General features: G+C 51.3%; 7 protein-coding genes across 10 annotated transcripts; 4 read left to right on the top strand and 3 right to left on the bottom strand.

The window, feature by feature from the left end:
* Positions 1-50: 50 nt before the first annotated feature.
* Positions 51-586, top strand: FOXG_10999 (uncharacterized protein; the record flags this gene model as incomplete). Its single annotated transcript, XM_018390467.1, has 3 exons — positions 51-59; positions 115-228; positions 386-586. 3 exons carry the CDS (start codon positions 51-53, stop codon positions 584-586), a joined length of 324 nt encoding a protein of 107 aa, XP_018248941.1.
* Positions 587-1,068: 482 nt separating this feature from the next.
* On the top strand, positions 1,069-1,576 carry FOXG_20426 (uncharacterized protein; the record flags this gene model as incomplete). Its single annotated transcript, XM_018400712.1, has 2 exons — positions 1,069-1,456; positions 1,509-1,576. 2 exons carry the CDS (start codon positions 1,069-1,071, stop codon positions 1,574-1,576), a joined length of 456 nt encoding a protein of 151 aa, XP_018248942.1.
* Positions 1,577-3,792: 2,216 nt separating this feature from the next.
* On the bottom strand, positions 3,793-6,234 carry FOXG_11000 (flotillin). Its single transcript, XM_018390468.1, has 3 exons — positions 5,523-6,234; positions 5,070-5,472; positions 3,793-5,020 (listed from the first exon to the last, which is right to left on the bottom strand). Exons 1-3 carry the CDS (start codon positions 5,639-5,641, stop codon positions 3,980-3,982), a joined length of 1,563 nt encoding a protein of 520 aa, XP_018248943.1. The 5' UTR covers positions 5,642-6,234; the 3' UTR covers positions 3,793-3,979.
* Positions 6,235-6,619: 385 nt separating this feature from the next.
* FOXG_11001 (uncharacterized protein) lies at positions 6,620-7,790 on the top strand. 3 transcript variants are annotated; one of them, XM_018390470.1, is made up of 3 exons: positions 6,620-6,742; positions 6,793-6,816; positions 6,870-7,785. In XM_018390470.1, exons 2-3 carry the CDS (start codon positions 6,811-6,813, stop codon positions 7,677-7,679), a joined length of 816 nt encoding a protein of 271 aa, XP_018248945.1. In that variant the 5' UTR covers positions 6,620-6,742; positions 6,793-6,810; the 3' UTR covers positions 7,680-7,785. The 3 variants fall into 3 exon arrangements, with proteins under 3 accessions (XP_018248945.1, XP_018248946.1, XP_018248944.1); XM_018390471.1 differs by having other exon boundaries at positions 6,793-7,790; XM_018390469.1 differs by having other exon boundaries at positions 6,620-6,816.
* A 613-nt stretch (positions 7,791-8,403) lies between these two features.
* Positions 8,404-12,606, bottom strand: FOXG_11003 (pH-response regulator protein palA/rim-20). Of its 2 annotated transcripts, XM_018390473.1 has the most exons (6): positions 12,536-12,606; positions 12,389-12,473; positions 12,091-12,328; positions 11,332-12,040; positions 10,039-11,284; positions 8,404-9,988 (listed from the first exon to the last, which is right to left on the bottom strand). In XM_018390473.1, exons 2-6 carry the CDS (start codon positions 12,394-12,396, stop codon positions 9,664-9,666), a joined length of 2,526 nt encoding a protein of 841 aa, XP_018248947.1. In that variant the 5' UTR covers positions 12,397-12,473; positions 12,536-12,606; the 3' UTR covers positions 8,404-9,663. The 2 variants fall into 2 exon arrangements, with proteins under 2 accessions (XP_018248947.1, XP_018248948.1); XM_018390474.1 differs by having other exon boundaries at positions 9,559-9,988; positions 12,389-12,606.
* On the top strand, positions 8,475-9,476 carry FOXG_11002 (uncharacterized protein; the record flags this gene model as incomplete). The annotated part of the gene is made up of 1 exon (XM_018390472.1): positions 8,475-9,476. The coding sequence occupies one exon, from the start codon at positions 8,475-8,477 to the stop codon at positions 9,474-9,476; it is 1,002 nt and encodes a 333-aa protein (XP_018248949.1).
* Positions 12,607-12,661: 55 nt separating the features above from the next.
* Positions 12,662-15,122, bottom strand: FOXG_11004 (uncharacterized protein). The gene is made up of 2 exons (XM_018390475.1): positions 13,882-15,122; positions 12,662-13,833 (listed from the first exon to the last, which is right to left on the bottom strand). Exons 1-2 carry the CDS (start codon positions 14,678-14,680, stop codon positions 12,848-12,850), a joined length of 1,785 nt encoding a protein of 594 aa, XP_018248950.1. The 5' UTR covers positions 14,681-15,122; the 3' UTR covers positions 12,662-12,847.
* Between the last annotated feature and the right edge of the window lie 26 nt (positions 15,123-15,148).

Consider the following 15,148-nt stretch of genomic DNA (forward strand, 5'->3'; position numbering starts at 1 on the left):
CGGGTGAGTGACGGCCCTGCATTCCGGGGCCTGAACAAGAAGCGGCAGTCATGGAAGCAGTAAGTTATGGTCTCTCGTTTTTCATCCCCTTTCATTCTAACATGTCATGGTAAGGCACGTCGCACTGTGTATGGCGCTCACATGTTGCCCCAAACAACTGACTTTGGCGTCACTCCTGACGAGGCCCGCGCCCTGCACAAGAAGCAGCATGAGAGCGACTCCAAGATGGTATGTCTCGGTCTTTCCGGTGGTTGCATGATGTTGTCATCTGTCCTTCGGCAGGTATGATTTCATGTAATCGCCGGGAAGGCCGAATACATCATCGACGTAAGTTACCTATCTTCGAAAGAGTCCCCTCGTTCTCGACATGCTAACTCCTAAACAGTTCTTTCAACCTCGTGGCATAAGATCTAAGGGCAAAAATGCCACCGTGCTCTACCCCCAAGGTAGTCCTACGGTCGCTTCTGCTCAATCGCAAGCAGCGGCTGAGGACGCTGCCATCCAGGAGGAAGATGGCATCTTTGATGGCGGCCCTACCAAGGACTTCGGCACCACTGGTGACGACAACCCGGGCAACCTCATCTAAGCTCACCAAACCCAACCTATGATATCGACGATTTTATGATTTTCACGACATGGTCAGGATCAAGAAGGTTCTTGGGGGTCTGCGACACACCAGCCCCTTCAATCATCGAAGTTCTGTGTGGTGATTATAAGCTCTCAGCCACAGGTCTCAACTGCAAATAACACAATTGGCGTACAACCTCGCCCATCATCGATCTCGGCAACTTCATCACCGAAGTTTTCGCTTGCCAGAGCTCACATGTTCCTCGCTGCTAGACTTGTCATCATTCCATCGGTCTCGATCTGAAAAGCTCCGTCAGCTTCTCAAAGAGTACCAGGAAGCCTGTGATGATATCAAAGTCAGCCGATGGGAGACCGACGTCAAGATCACCCACAGTCCCTGTCCGCATCATCAACATCCTTACCTTATATCACCAACATCTTTACCCTCCTTCTCCTATATATACCTTCCACTGCCCGACCAGATCTCAGCATTGAAGCCCCATGGGGCCTGTCCTCTCGGCAATATGTATACACCGCGCGATTGATCGCAGCATTGAAGCCCCACGGGGTCTGTTTCACTACCCATGTATATACACTGCGCGACCGACCGCAGCATTGAAGCCCCACGGGGCCTGCCCTCTCAGCACTTTATATATATCTTGGCAGCAGAGCAGGGATTCGCTGGTCATCACCGACCCAACTACTAATCAGCCGGTTAGTGGCTTGACTATGGGAGAGCGGACGGAATCCCCCTTCAGCTTCCACTGTGACTTGCCGCAACTGCGAGAAGCAAGGACACTTCAGCAAAGGAAACTCGAGAAGCCAACATTAGTTCGGCTCTCCATCCCAGTCTGGACCAGACGATCTCGTCGGAGATCACCAGCAATTGGTAGGTCTCTTTACCTCTCCCTCTGACATTGACCTTGTACTAATATGTCTAGCCTTGGATCGCCATGGTCTCAATTCATCTTATATTACACTTGACGTCCAACGGATGAGCGGACATTAGTTCCGCTCTCTATCCAAGTGTGGACCAGGTCGACTTGTCGGAGAGCACCAGCAACTGGTAAGTCTTCGCCCTTCTCGGTGACGTTGGCTCATCACTAACTTGTCGTTCAGTGCTTCTTCTGATCATTACTTGGAGCCTCACTTCCCCCTCAAGATTATAACCTACCTCGGTTCACCCTCCTCCTCCCACAGCCCTTCTCGACAGCATCCGCTCAGTTCATGATCTGGTTTGACCACGCTTGATCCCTCCACCGCCCGCTCATCTCTCACTTCGACTCATTTCGACTCTCACACTCATTCTGTCTGACCAGGCAATGCTGGACTCTGCAAGCCATCTTCATCGGTTATTATTTGTGGTGGACGGGTGGGAATGGTCAGCGCACTTAGCTAGCAAACAACTCATATTCAGGATATCAATTAGAACATACTTCTCCCACCACGAGAGACCTTGCAAATGCCATAATTTGACTGTCCGCCCCGCCTCACTGCCACCGCTCACTTCGTCCACTGCGATTATTGAACATCTGTCTGCACCAACTCATTCGGCGGACATGCTAGGACCGACCGCCCCGGCGCAACGGGGCATGCATACATCCGCTGCCAACACAACTTACAGCCCAAGCGATAATAAAAGGGCTCTGTCAACAACATGTCACCCTGCGTCAGATCAACTTTTGCCCACACGCGCAAGAGAAGCACCATTGGTGGTATCGCCGTATTCTTGGACAAGCCTGGCTAACCTTTCTTTCATTTCCCAGACAATTGATACGCAGCTCTAAACCTCGATCCCATTCTCCTCTTGATCCCTCTCTTCCGACGATGACCCCAACAGCCACGATACGAGACAGCACGAATCGCGTGCGATCCGCATACATCAAAACTCTTTCATCTCTCTACAGCAAGTGTCTTAAGCGGAGCAGCAAAGTCACTGTCAATGACAAACCACCAAAAGCGAGACCGACTTTCAACGCATTCACAAAGACTCTCGGGCGACCTCAGGCTGCCGTATTTCCAGTCAACGAAAGATCAGTTCTCTTGTCCCCCATATCGAGAAGACCGGACATCGAAGGACATCGAAGGACCAGAGACTCAAACATGTTCTTCCGACATTGCCAGGTCTCGTTTCTGCTCTGGGTACTCTCACCCACATGTGCTTGTGTTCCGCAACCTTACAATGCTTGAGCTGATCAGTCGAATACCATGGACTTTTCAACAGTCTTCCGTCGGTCCCCTCCAATGGATGGAGTTGTGATGGTAGCAAACACGTCACAGTCGGGGGCGGCGATGTTTTGACTGGCCAGCCTGTGGAGGTCTTGGACTAGCTCTTCCCGCTGAACGCTCGATAATATTGTGCTTTCATTCCATTATCGGTTTCACTTCTATTACTTGGCTGCTTTCTCTAACGTTCTGTTTACAGATCGTCCTGCCTGAGAGCTGAAGCTCAATCGCCTGCCCCAGCTTGGGATTGCATCCAACAGCATATGCGCGCCCCTCATACAAAACGATTCGAGGCAAGATTGGAGCACCAAAGAGCTTTCCATCGACGATATGAATATGCCAGAGACCTTGTACAGCAATACCGTCCATCCTGAAGTGCTTGCTGGTACATAAAGCCTCACAATGGGCCGCAAGATCAACAGGCACGATCGTTGACGAGCAGCGTTAGGCTACGATGCCAGAGGTCAAGACAGAGCAAACACAACACGATTTGAGTCACGATAAAGGGTCTCTCGTGACACTCGCTGAATAGCGACTGTTGGGGGTGGTGGATTATGGAAGGTTCGTGATTCTTGGTATGTGGCGGCCACGATCGTGCACGTCAGAAACTGAGCCATGCTTTGGTCATTGTACCTTGCTTTCGGGAAACTGGAATGAGTGCTCTTTGGATGGAGGATGTTTCGAAAGAAGGGACAAAATTTGGCCAATACGAGCAGGGCATGACTGACAAGACGGAAAGGGTTCTGTGTATGTCGACAATTCCATTCAACCCTTGGCTATCCAGTGTCTGTTCTGCCCTAGGGTCTGTCTTCCATCCCCTTCGTTTCTCCTTTACTGTATTCTCAGCCACAAGCATTCATTGTTACTGTGATAGTCTATGCGCCATGTTGATCCAGGAGCCGAGGATAAGTCGCACCTGATCTGCCCCCTGAAGAACTCAACTACGATATTGTTCCCATCCTGAACTGAAAGGTGGTTCAACTGTTACAGGGGAGGCACTGCTCGACGTTCACCAGTAGATTCAAGACGTGTTCATTAAACTGAAGTGTTCAATTTAAGCTAACAAAGTGGTATCAAACAAGTCTATAAACAAAGGAGAAGAGAATTGTGGCAAAGCCGGATATCAAAAGCACATCAAAGGATCGTCCATCATAATCCCCCCATCATATTGTACATTCATCAATGCTTAATGGCTCTTATGACCATTGGTCTTAGCACCCTCCTGGCCAACAGCATTAACACCAGCATTCAACTTCCCAAACTGCCACTCCGGCAGAGTAATACCAGTCTGCTCGTTGATAGTACTCATCAGCGGCGGCAGCATCTGGTACACATTGCGCATCGTCTCAGTAGCATCGCCGCCCTGACCACCACCCTGGCTTCCAGTGTTCCACACGCTGATCTTGGGCTCGAGACCGCGGATGGCTGTGGCGTTGGCCTTGGCGAGTTCGACGTATGTGCCCTTCTCGATCATCATGTACTGTAGTAGTCCAGCGGGACCGCCGAAGGCTTGGGAGAGCTTGCCGTAGGCGTCGGCCATGGCGGAGATACCCTCTGCCTCGCGGAGCTTGCTGACGAGTTCGGCTTCGGCGCGCTGCTGGGCGGCATAGTTGTAGGCTTCGGCTTCGTTGCGGGTCTGGTAGGCTCCGGCATCTGTGTTCCTTGTGATCTTGGCGTATGTAGCAGCTGCATCAGCATCCGCGAAGAGCTTGGTCTGGTAAGCTGCAGCATCGGCCTTGCGCTGACTAGCCTCCTGACGAGCGCGCGCATCCGCCTCAACTTCATACGCAGCAGCGTCAGCAGCCTGTTGCTTACTCTCCCTCGCAATCGTAGCTTTAACAACGTCTGTCGCACGAAGACGCTCCATCTCTGCAGCAGCGCGCTTGATCTCAACCTCCTTCTTGAGATCTTCATCCTTGGACTCAAGGGTACGCTGGGCTGTGACGCGGGCGATGTCGACGTCGCGGGTCAGGCCTGTGCGCTTGGTGTCAAGTTGTGCTTCTGCTTGAGCGCGCTCGATATCGCGCACTGTCTTCTGGACGGCGGTCTCGGCGTTGATCTTTGCGATCTCGCGCTCTTGCTCGCCCTTGCGCTGGGCCTCACCGACGTTACCGCGGAGTTGGGCCTCTGCAACGTCAATTCTGGCTTGGTTGGTTGCGCCCTCGTGGGCCTTGCGGGAGAGCGAGGCAAAGTAGACTGAGTTAGGGGCATCCTTTAGCTCTTTGACCTGCGAAATGTTAGCTATCTTGTTGGTAAGTCGGATTGGGGACACGTACGTTGGCGTTGAAGATGAGCAGACCAAACTGCGACAGCTCGTTCTGGATGTTTCTGAAGATTCTCTTCTTGAAGACCTCTCGCTCAGTGAAGATCTCCTCCATAGTCATGCTAGACACAAGGACTCGAGTTTCACCCTCGATGATACCCTTGACGATGTTGGCAACATGCTGGCCCTGGGTGACATTCTCCTTCTCCTCAGAGTTCGCCAAAAGCATAGCATACTTCATCAAAGCGTCTCCTCGGTCCTCGCGATCAAGGCCATCGGCTTCACTGTCGGCATCAGAGCGGTTGGCCCCGCGCTGGTTGACATCGGGACCCACTGTGAAGACGACGGGGAGAGAGAACTGCAACTTCTCCTTTGTCATGGCCTGAAGGTCCATGGCATAGTCGTGAGGGCGGATGCTGATTGTGAATTAGTGACTGTTGACCAGCTGGAGAAGGGGGAAGAATACCTGAAGCGTGTGCATCGTTGGAGAGGCCAGACCCATGTGGCTTTTGTGATCTTGACGGTCTTGATGCCCATGCCAGTGATGGCAAGGTACTCATCGGGGGCAGAGATTCTGTAAGACATCTTGGGTGGTAAAGTGTTGAAGTGATTGGATGTTTAAGAATAAGATGTTGTGGTTGGGTATTGAAGTATAGAACTGGTATTGTGTGACCAGGCCTAAGTAGTTATTTGCAACGAGTGTTGTATATCTCTAGAACCAATGTTACTAGAGAATTAGTTGTATAGTATGATCAGAAAGACTGTCTCACACAGCGGACAACCAATCTCTTATATGCGTCGATCTTGACCCAGGAACACAAACATGCATGTCTCAAAGCTTACAAGGGTCTTTTCTATAATGAATGTGCCTCGCGCTCAAGCTTCTAAGATGTGGTGGCGGAGTCTGGAGTATCCCTGTCAATTCCCATCTTCTGGAATAATTCCATGTCCACAACGGGTATACAGGATGCTGGAATGCGGTCCCGTGATCAGATTGAGTTGATACATAAGATTAATAGCATGGGCCTTGTGATAATATTGATCGCCACTTGGGGAATGCCCGGGTTTGGTGAGGTTTTTTTGTGGTGATGTTGTTGGTTGGGCGTTCTCGGGTGATCTACAGTGGGGTTTCGCCTCTAAAGTATCACCGAAGCTTCAACTTTGAACTCTCATGTAAGTTGGTTCACTTTCGACACATGGCATTTTCCACTGCGTTTATTGGCAATTAACTCTCAGCGATTGCTGTTATGCTGTCCATTCTATTGCTCATCACCTAGACCAAACTTACGTTCAGCCGCAAAGCACTATCAACACAGCCCTGTAGATGGATCATCTTTAATTTCCGCGCAACTCGCGGAATTCATCACTGAAGCATTTCCTGCCGGTATCCGAATCGAGCATCTTGGCTAAACGCCCGACCGCAATGCGAATACTCACGTGCAGAAATTATGATTCGATGATACTTGGAATGTCCCAACACCGCCAAGCCTCAAATTGCATGACTGAGCAACCATCAATTCTGCTGCGCCACGATGAGTAACCAATTAACATCACAGGCAGCTTCTTCAGGCAGAGATAATGTGCAGCCCAAGGCTGTGATGGAGTCCCCTCCTCTTTTGTGCTTTCGGCGATTGCTAGTTTGACGCTTTTGATACTACTCTTTGAGACGGGGCGATACAAGGCTGAGTTGGTAGTGGCCAGGCGCTGTTGATCGTGGGCTGACTTTTTGTCTTAAGCGACGGCGTATCAGATTTATGAATGTATATGCATCGGGCGTTTGGCATTTGTTGTAGCATTGACTAAACATCTGCAGACTTGGCTTCTTCTCCATTGCAACATCATGTCTAAGCAAGACTCCTTCGATGACGGGGATCTTCCTCCCCCATACACTGAATCCGGCCCTTCAGCATCACTACGTTCGTCAGAACCACGACAGTCAGTCACGACTATCTTCTCCTCACATTTGAACAGCCTTCCACTACGCATTCAATCCGTTCAGGCAGTCCGCAACTCAGCGCGCGATGAACGGGATAGTGAAATACTCACCCTGCTGGTGCCCCACATTGAGGATATGCTCTCGTCAATAGCAGCCATGGACCCGCCACCACGGGTCGTCGAAATGACCATGGTGCCAGAAGAAGCAGTTGGCGAAGGATGGTTCTTTAGCGATGAAGATCAATCCCGAACAGTTGTGCGCGTTAGAGAAGATCGCAAGCTAGTAGCCGACCAAAAGAAGCCTGTTAAGCAAAGTGAACCTCCTAAAAACAGAGCCTTCGATGAGTGGGGTCGATGGGAAGACGATACCCAACAATCCACTTTAGACGACGTCCTCTGGTGGTCAGACCACGACATGGCAGTCCGTCTAGCAAAGTACATATCCCCAGAAAGAGTTGATCGTCAGGTTGTCAAAGCACACGTCGACCAAGCAAAGAAAGCATCAAGATGGGGCTTGTTCAAGAAATCCGAACCATCAACTCCACCGGCGCCAGTAGTAAAGGCACAGGAGGAGCCGGTTACTATGACGGTCAAGGCTGAGGAGGTTACGTTTCGGAGGGAGAATGAGATGGGCATTTGGGAAGGCAAGACAGGATGGGGCTTGGTGGTCAAGGTCAAGTTACGGTAGTGATGGTGCTGTTGGCCATGGGCTGAGAATGAGGGCATTGTGAATAGAGTATATATATATAGTCAATTGGGCAAATATGCCATGAATATCGTCAGAGAACATTCCCTACCAGCCAGCTCTTTCTCAAGTTCAATTACGGATGCGATTCGGAAGCCTAAGTGCGTCCTCACTCCTGGCTGCATCAAACTGGTAATTGTCTTATTCTATCGAGACACGTCAAGTTCAACAGTAGAACTTGGCAGAACAAAACATTCTTCTCTAGCCGATATTCCTGAGTGACACATTGTGTCATCTCGGGGTCTTTTCTGTGCATTGGCGCGCGGCATGTAATACAGTGAGTGGTTAAGTCGAACCATGTCTTCACTATTCACCAACAAGTGACTGAATGCTGACAGCACATTCTGAGGCTATCGCCAGCAAAGATGGAAACACGTTTAGAGACTCCATAATACTTGTCTAAATGCTCGCTTCTTCAAGATAAGCATAAATAAGGACCTGATCCTCGATGGAACGGAACCTATCAACACCTCAATTCGGCCTTACACCACGCCGTGAAACTCACCCTGCCTAATCTCACAACAACATCTCACAACTATTGTATCCCCTCTCACAGCGTCCATCCTCACCACAAATCCCTTTTTTCCGCCCTCGTCCGTGATTCACCTCTCTTCGTCTTAGTGCCTGACTCACTCGCCGACTAAGCCCCACCTCATCTACAAAACCCTCACCTTCACCCATTACCTCCTCTAAACATCCTCTCCCTCACTTCATCCTGCAAACTCCGCTTTGAACATCATGGCTTACAACGTCCTCGTAACAGGCTCATCCGGCCATCTCGGCACAGCCCTCATGCTCTCCCTCCCGACGTTCGGCTTCACACCTCTTGGGATCGACATCTTACCTTCTGAGAACACAACGCACGTTGGATCAGTCTCAGACCGTGAATTTGTCACATCTCTTCTCCAGAAACACCCTATTCAGCATGTCCTTCACGCCGCGACGTTACATAAGCCCCATGTCGAGAGTCACTCCAAGCAAGACTTCATCGACACAAACATCACCGGCACCCTCGTTCTTCTTGAAGAAGCCTCCAAGCTCGGCGCCCAAATCGAAAGCTTCATCTTTTTCAGCACAACAAGCACATTCGGCGCAGCACTGAGTCCCAAACCCGGTCAACCCGCCGCCTGGATCGACGAAACCGTCGTTCCCATCCCCAAAAACATCTATGGCGCTACAAAAGTCGCAGCGGAGGATCTATGCTTCCTCATCCAGAAACAAACAGGCATGCCCGTCTTAATCCTCCGCACGAGCCGTTTTTTCCCAGAGCAGGATGACGATGAAGATCGCAGAGCAGCTTTATCAGACGATAACCTCAAAGTGCTTGAACTAGCGTACCGTCGCTGCGACATTGAAGACATAGTTCGCGCGGCAGTCTGCGCGATGAAGAAAGGGCGAGAGATACAGTTTCGGAAGTACATCATCAGCGCACCGCCGCCTTTTCCTAATGACGCTGACACGCTGGCGATGCTGGACAAAGACCCTAAGCAGGTGTTTGAGACTGTTGCGCCGGAGTGTGTGCAGGTTTTCAAGGATAAGGGATGGAGTCACTTGAAGAGGATTGATCGTGTTTATGATTCTAGTAAGGCGGTGGAGGAGTTGGGCTGGAAGCCTGAGTTTACGTTCAAGAAGGTTGTTGAGTTGGTCGGGGAAGGCAAGGAGTGGAAGAGTGAGTTGACGGGGATGGTTGGGAAGAGAGGATATCATGCTACCAGTCACGGAGTTTATACCCTGCGATGAATTTGCAGGCCGAGCATTGATGGTGGATGGCATGAGGTCACAGCGAATAGCTTCACGATAGGCTCAGCACACGACAGACAATTGACACTAATGAGACTTGGGTCTAAACAAACTCGTATTCGCCATGTATGCTATGTCTACTAAACAACAGCCCTCTAAAAGTCAGGGTATCTATACAACACTACACTCAACCAAACTTGATTCCAGAGTTGGGATTCCACGTCCCAGGTGCAGGAGGTTGGCCTGAACCACCAGAAGATTGACCAAACTTGATACCCATACCAGGAGTCCACATGGCACCAACCGGTGTTGGTTGTACTGGTCTTGGCTGCTGTACCGTCTCTCCCCAAGACTGTATGTTTGCCTGAGCTGGACTCTGCACAGGTTGAGGGGGTTGTTGTGGTGGTGGTGCATATGAGTGTGAGGGGTCTTGGTGTGACGGCATTGGGCTTTGGGTGGGAGGTTGTTGGTGAGAGATGTTGAGGTTTGACAACGTCGGCATGTTAATTTCCCTGTTATGTCTGTCAGTAAAAGGTCCGTATAAAGTTTGCCAGAGACGTACTCTTCCAATGCTCGCGCCTCCATGCGGCGCTGAGCAACCCAACCGCGAATAACATCACGGAAACCCTGTCCAACAATCTTGTTCAGATCATTGTAAAACTTGCGTCCAACTTCGAGGTTGTTGATAATCTCCTTGTACTTAAAATAGGCATTATCAAGCTTCTGCAAAGCCACCTCGCGTTCTCGGTTCCCGCGTTCACCCATCTGTCGCTTCTGCGACTCAAACTCGCGATTGATACGCTGAACATCGGCCAGGAGACGTTCCTGGTCTTTTGCTTCCTTTTCGATCGCTTCAACCTCGGGTTCATACAACTTATCAAGTCGTTTGTCGAAGAACTCCTCAAAGTGAGCCGGGACTAGTGCCGTGTTAGGGTACGCTCGCTCCAACCGGGCTGCCTCCTTGAGGATGTCTGGCTTAATGTCATCACGACGTGCGTTTTCTCGCAAACTTTCAACCTTCTTGCGACGGCGGCTCTCAAGACGAAGAACGTCGTTGTATGCGCCGCGCAATTTTCCTATGACAGGTTTCAACGTCTCGGGTATGTCAACCCGTCGGCTGGACGGCACGGAGTCCATCAGATCTCGGTCCGGTCCGGAGAGGATAGCAAGCAAATCCTGGATCGCGCCGAACTTTTCCCTAACGACCGCGTCGCTACTAATACTGCTTTGGAAGTAGCTCTCAATCTCAGAAGCGTGCTGCCAAAGCTTCCCACCTTGAGGATCTTGCCGACTCTCGGGTCGCACCCATCGGTCTGTTCCGTATCTCATCCGTAATCGCTGATCTTCCTCTTCTTCCGAAGCCACAGCCGCTTTCCCCTCTTCAAAGATTGCCATATCTCCAGATCGCAACTTGTCAATATCCGCGAAGCCCTTTTGCACTCTACCAATGGCATCTGCTTGTCTGATCTCCTCAGCATGTTGGACCAAACTTGGTGGTAGACCCAGAGGTTTCTCAAGAGCTTGTAAAGATCCAGGTAGTCCAAGCGATGTGAGAATTTCGTGAATCTTGTCTGTGAGCGATTCAAGCTCCGGAATAATATTCTGGCTAACCATGCGATCGCGTCGTTCCTCGTAAATCGATGTGGCAACGTGTACCGAGAAGGGGACAAGTCGAGAGAACAAAGCTGGTCCGAACTCGGCGTGGTCGCCAAAGTAATCGTAGGGGTTGGCAACTTGTGGTGGCACCCGAGCTACAGCCATGTTTGCGCGATCGAGAATCTTGAGCTCCGACTTTGGTGGTACAGCAACTGCAAAATGTTAGTACTCTGCCAAGTAAGGGTCGTAGCGCACATACTCAGGTAGATAACATCGTTATCTTTCTCTGCTCGCTTCAAATCTTCCTCAACCTTGCGCTTCAGCCCATTGAGGTCATCAACCACCGTCTTGCCAAGATAGCCATTTCGGGCTTCCTTAATGCCCTCCGTCGCACAAGCAACAGCATCCTTGAGTCGCGCAACCTCCTCTCCATATTTCCGCTTCTCCAGACAATCGCATGCAGCTCGGTATTGCGCGGCAGCAGCAAAGTGATGATGCTTGGCGCTCATGTGGTGGATCCAGGCACTGCTGATGGCTTCGCTCTTCATAGCAGCTTCGCCAGCAAAGTTATACAGATCGGACACTCGAGCGGCGAGCTTGGCGATCGATGCATCCTTGTAGCCATCCATAACGGCTTTTTGCCAGAAGCATTCTTGACTCTGGGCGAGGAGTAGTTGGATCAAGGACTCGAGTGTATCGTGGTCCATGTCTTCGGGAGGATCGGACATTCGTAGTTCGGGAAGGATCTCTTTTTGCATATGTGATAAGACGCCGGCTGCTAGGGAGAAGTAGTTCGCTGCTGATTTGAGGCCTTCGGTGTTGCCCCGGGGCGTGTTGATGGCGAGCTGGGAGTAGAGGGAGGCGAGGTTGTAGAGAATGTTCATAAGCTCGTACTTCAGGTTGTTTCGCACCATAGGACGCTCGGTATTGTATCCAAGGGCAGGATACCACGAAAACTCGGCTCCAATCTTTCATCATTGTCAGTTTGTGCTGTTAGCTGGCATCGCGTGACACTCACATCTATAGGAAACTTGCCCCCAACCCAAACAAGCTGTCCCGCATATGCTTGCAGCTTCTTAATGCCGCTCGGATGCGGCTCTCGAACGTTCACCGCATCGCGCCGAAGTGCATCAATGACCTCGAGGTCATGCTTGAACATATCCGGGTGCTGATCATATTTGGTGTTGATATACTGCCGTATCGTTGAAGCAAGCGAAAGCTGGGCCGACTTGCGAAAGGGGATGGAAAGAATGTTTCTGAGAGGGTAACGTTAGCTGATAAGTCCAGGGATGTCCGGTATAGTTGGGTCTTCTTACGACGACATGGCTTCGTTTGCGAACCTGACTTGCGGGTTCTTGAGCCTTTGTAGAGTTAGCTTTTTCGCCAAGGTCTGCTGGGCTGCTAGAGTTGCAATGACTTCATCAGAGCTGTGGAGGCGCCACGTTGGAGGGGCAATGACATACGATGTGGCGCAGCCGCTACCCTAGAGTGTCCAGACCAGACTCTTGGAAGTGTACATGCTGCCAGCAGTCCATGAAGGTGGGTTTTTTTGTCGGGGCCAAAGACCTAATGGATTGTTATGTTTTAGTGTTCACTTATAGCATTCTTAAGAGGCAAGCCTTGTCATGATTTGACCGCATAAAGTTCAGCAGATCGTGTTCATGCTCAAATAATACAATTGTGATTTTGGCTAAAAATACTAGAAATTCATAGCTAGAGACCGGTGCAACTATTACCTCCCTCTCGTGGTATCTTGTTATTATCCATGATCGTTTCTAACGATACTTCACGTCTCCAACTTCAGGTCGGTGAACTCCATCATCGACATATCCCGGAGGCTGTGTCTGTCCCGCATTAGCTCCCGACGCCACCGGCGCCGAAGGACCGGAGGGTCCGGTGGAAGTGGGGTCCCGATCGGTCGGAGACACGGAATTGACCTTGAGGGATCCGACCTCAGCACCCTTCAGAGTCTCGAGAAGGTTGCGAGCACCAGCGGGCCACATGCCGCTCTGGCGGGGAACCTCTCCTCGGATGATCTGCTCGACTGAGACACGCTCGCCGTAGAAAGCGGCATTGGCATCCTTGCGCTCAACAACGACGGTGCCGTCGACTTGAATGCCTGCGTAGAAACCGCGGGACTTAACGTAGGAAAAGACAGGCTTGAAAGCGCCGGTGCTAAGGCTGCGGCGTTTCTTTTTCTTGTCGGCATCGGTCTCTGGCTTCAGGCCTTGGCTGTCCTCAGTAGGGCGGGGAGGTTTGGGAGGAGCCTCCTCGTCCTTATGCTCCTTATCCTTCTTCTTTCCATCCATGGCAGCGCCGATCTCCACAGCACCGCCGGCGCCATATGGACCAGCGACAACAGCAAGGTCACTACCCAGGGCAACACGGGTCTTGGCGAAAGCGTTGAGTGCTTCTCGGCTGTTGATGACACAGACACAGTCGTAAATGTCAAGACCGATCATGAAACCAGCGCCAACGGAGTGGACTTGGATACCTGAAGGAGGACCCCATGATCCATCGGGAAGACGAGAGATCAAGATACCTGAACCAGTGGCACCAGAGAAAGCGTAGCCGGCACGAAGGGTTGTGAAGATAGCGAGACCTTGGGCCTTGGCGATGACCTTGGGAGGGATGTTGACAAGAACTCTCTTCTTGGGCTTCTCTTTGGTGGGATCGATGATCTCGTCGTTGGTCTCCTGTGCCTTGGGGTCTGTCGATGTGGGAACCTGGCTAGAGCTAGGATCGGCGTAGACACCGTTTTCTAGAGTATGTTAGCAGGCATTCTGGTCAAGCTGTATGGGTTACTTACTGCAGAAGGACTTCAGGATAGAAGCTGCCTTGTCACACTCCTTGTCGATAGTCTCGGGGAGGAAACTCTGGCTGCCAAACTTGTGCGCCAAGCTGTTAATAGGTGCAGCGGCCTTGATACCAAGCTGGCTGAACTTTTCGCTCCAACCAGGCTTCTTGTGTGTCTCAGGATGCGCGGAAGTCGAAGCCTGGGTTGCGGTTGTCTCCGGACCATGGCCGAAGCCATGGCCATGGGTAGGAGCTGTAGGACTTGGCTGAGGCGGCGCCTGAGCCTGAGCTGGCTGGTTCGTAGGAGGGGGTGCAAAGGTAGGATGAGCAGGGTCGTACTGCGGGATAGCGTAGTTTTGCTGGGCGTGCTGAGACTGCTGAGCGTCGAAGGGCTGGTGAGTCTCCTGATGCTGTTGAGGCACAGTGACTGGGTTGCCCTGGAGAGGGTTCGGGTGGGCAGCGGAAGCTTGGTGTTGGTCTTGCGCAGGAGGAGGACCTGGAGGAGGGGGAGGGAAGTACTGCTGCTCTAGCTTGCGCTTCTCATCTGCAGCACTTGGGTATTGCTCGGCTCCGGCAGTGGGTGCAAACTGAGGAGGCTGCTGGCTCTGGGATCCTGCGAACTGGACATGTTGATCAGGATTTTGGGGTGCGCGGGGCTTCTCGTCTCCAGGAAGCTCGGCTGATCCCTGCTCGTACGCAGGAGGCAGAGAAGAGTCTTGGGGTTGGTTTTGCGTAGGGTTGGCGGTAGGAAGCAGACCGCTTCCATGCTGGTCGCCAGCGGAATACTGGGGAGCCTTCTCAGGATTCGACATCGGATTATAAGTATGTAAACTGTAGGTGTTGTAGTTGTAAGGTTAAGGTTGAGAGTCAATGGCGGGGTAGCTTCGTGTTAGGTATAAGAGCTAGGAAGAGGGAAAGAAAGTGGACTGAGTCTTTAGGCTCTGGGTGCAAGATGTCTTTAATAGATGAACAGGTATTTATTAGGACGATTCACTGATATGAGAGGCCTCGTCACTTCTAGACTCATGAGTGGCGTACGAGACAATTCGAAACCGGTTCCATGAACTGCAAGGAACCATTCTGCGACATGCCGCACGGATTGATGTCATCATGGTGGCTTGGCGATAAGGTGATTGCGTGGCTGAATTTCAGGGTCCTGCACAGCCACGATGTCAACCAATGCGAGCTCTTCCACCGTAAAACAGAGGTAAATTGTTGGGGAGCATGTGAAATTGTGGAAATATTGAGATAACGGTGATGGTAACTTATCTACACGTTTT

The sequence above is a fragment of the Fusarium oxysporum genome, chromosome 1 (assembly GCF_000149955.1).
Source record: "Fusarium oxysporum f. sp. lycopersici 4287 chromosome 1, whole genome shotgun sequence".
NCBI classification, from domain to species: domain Eukaryota; kingdom Fungi; phylum Ascomycota; class Sordariomycetes; order Hypocreales; family Nectriaceae; genus Fusarium; species Fusarium oxysporum.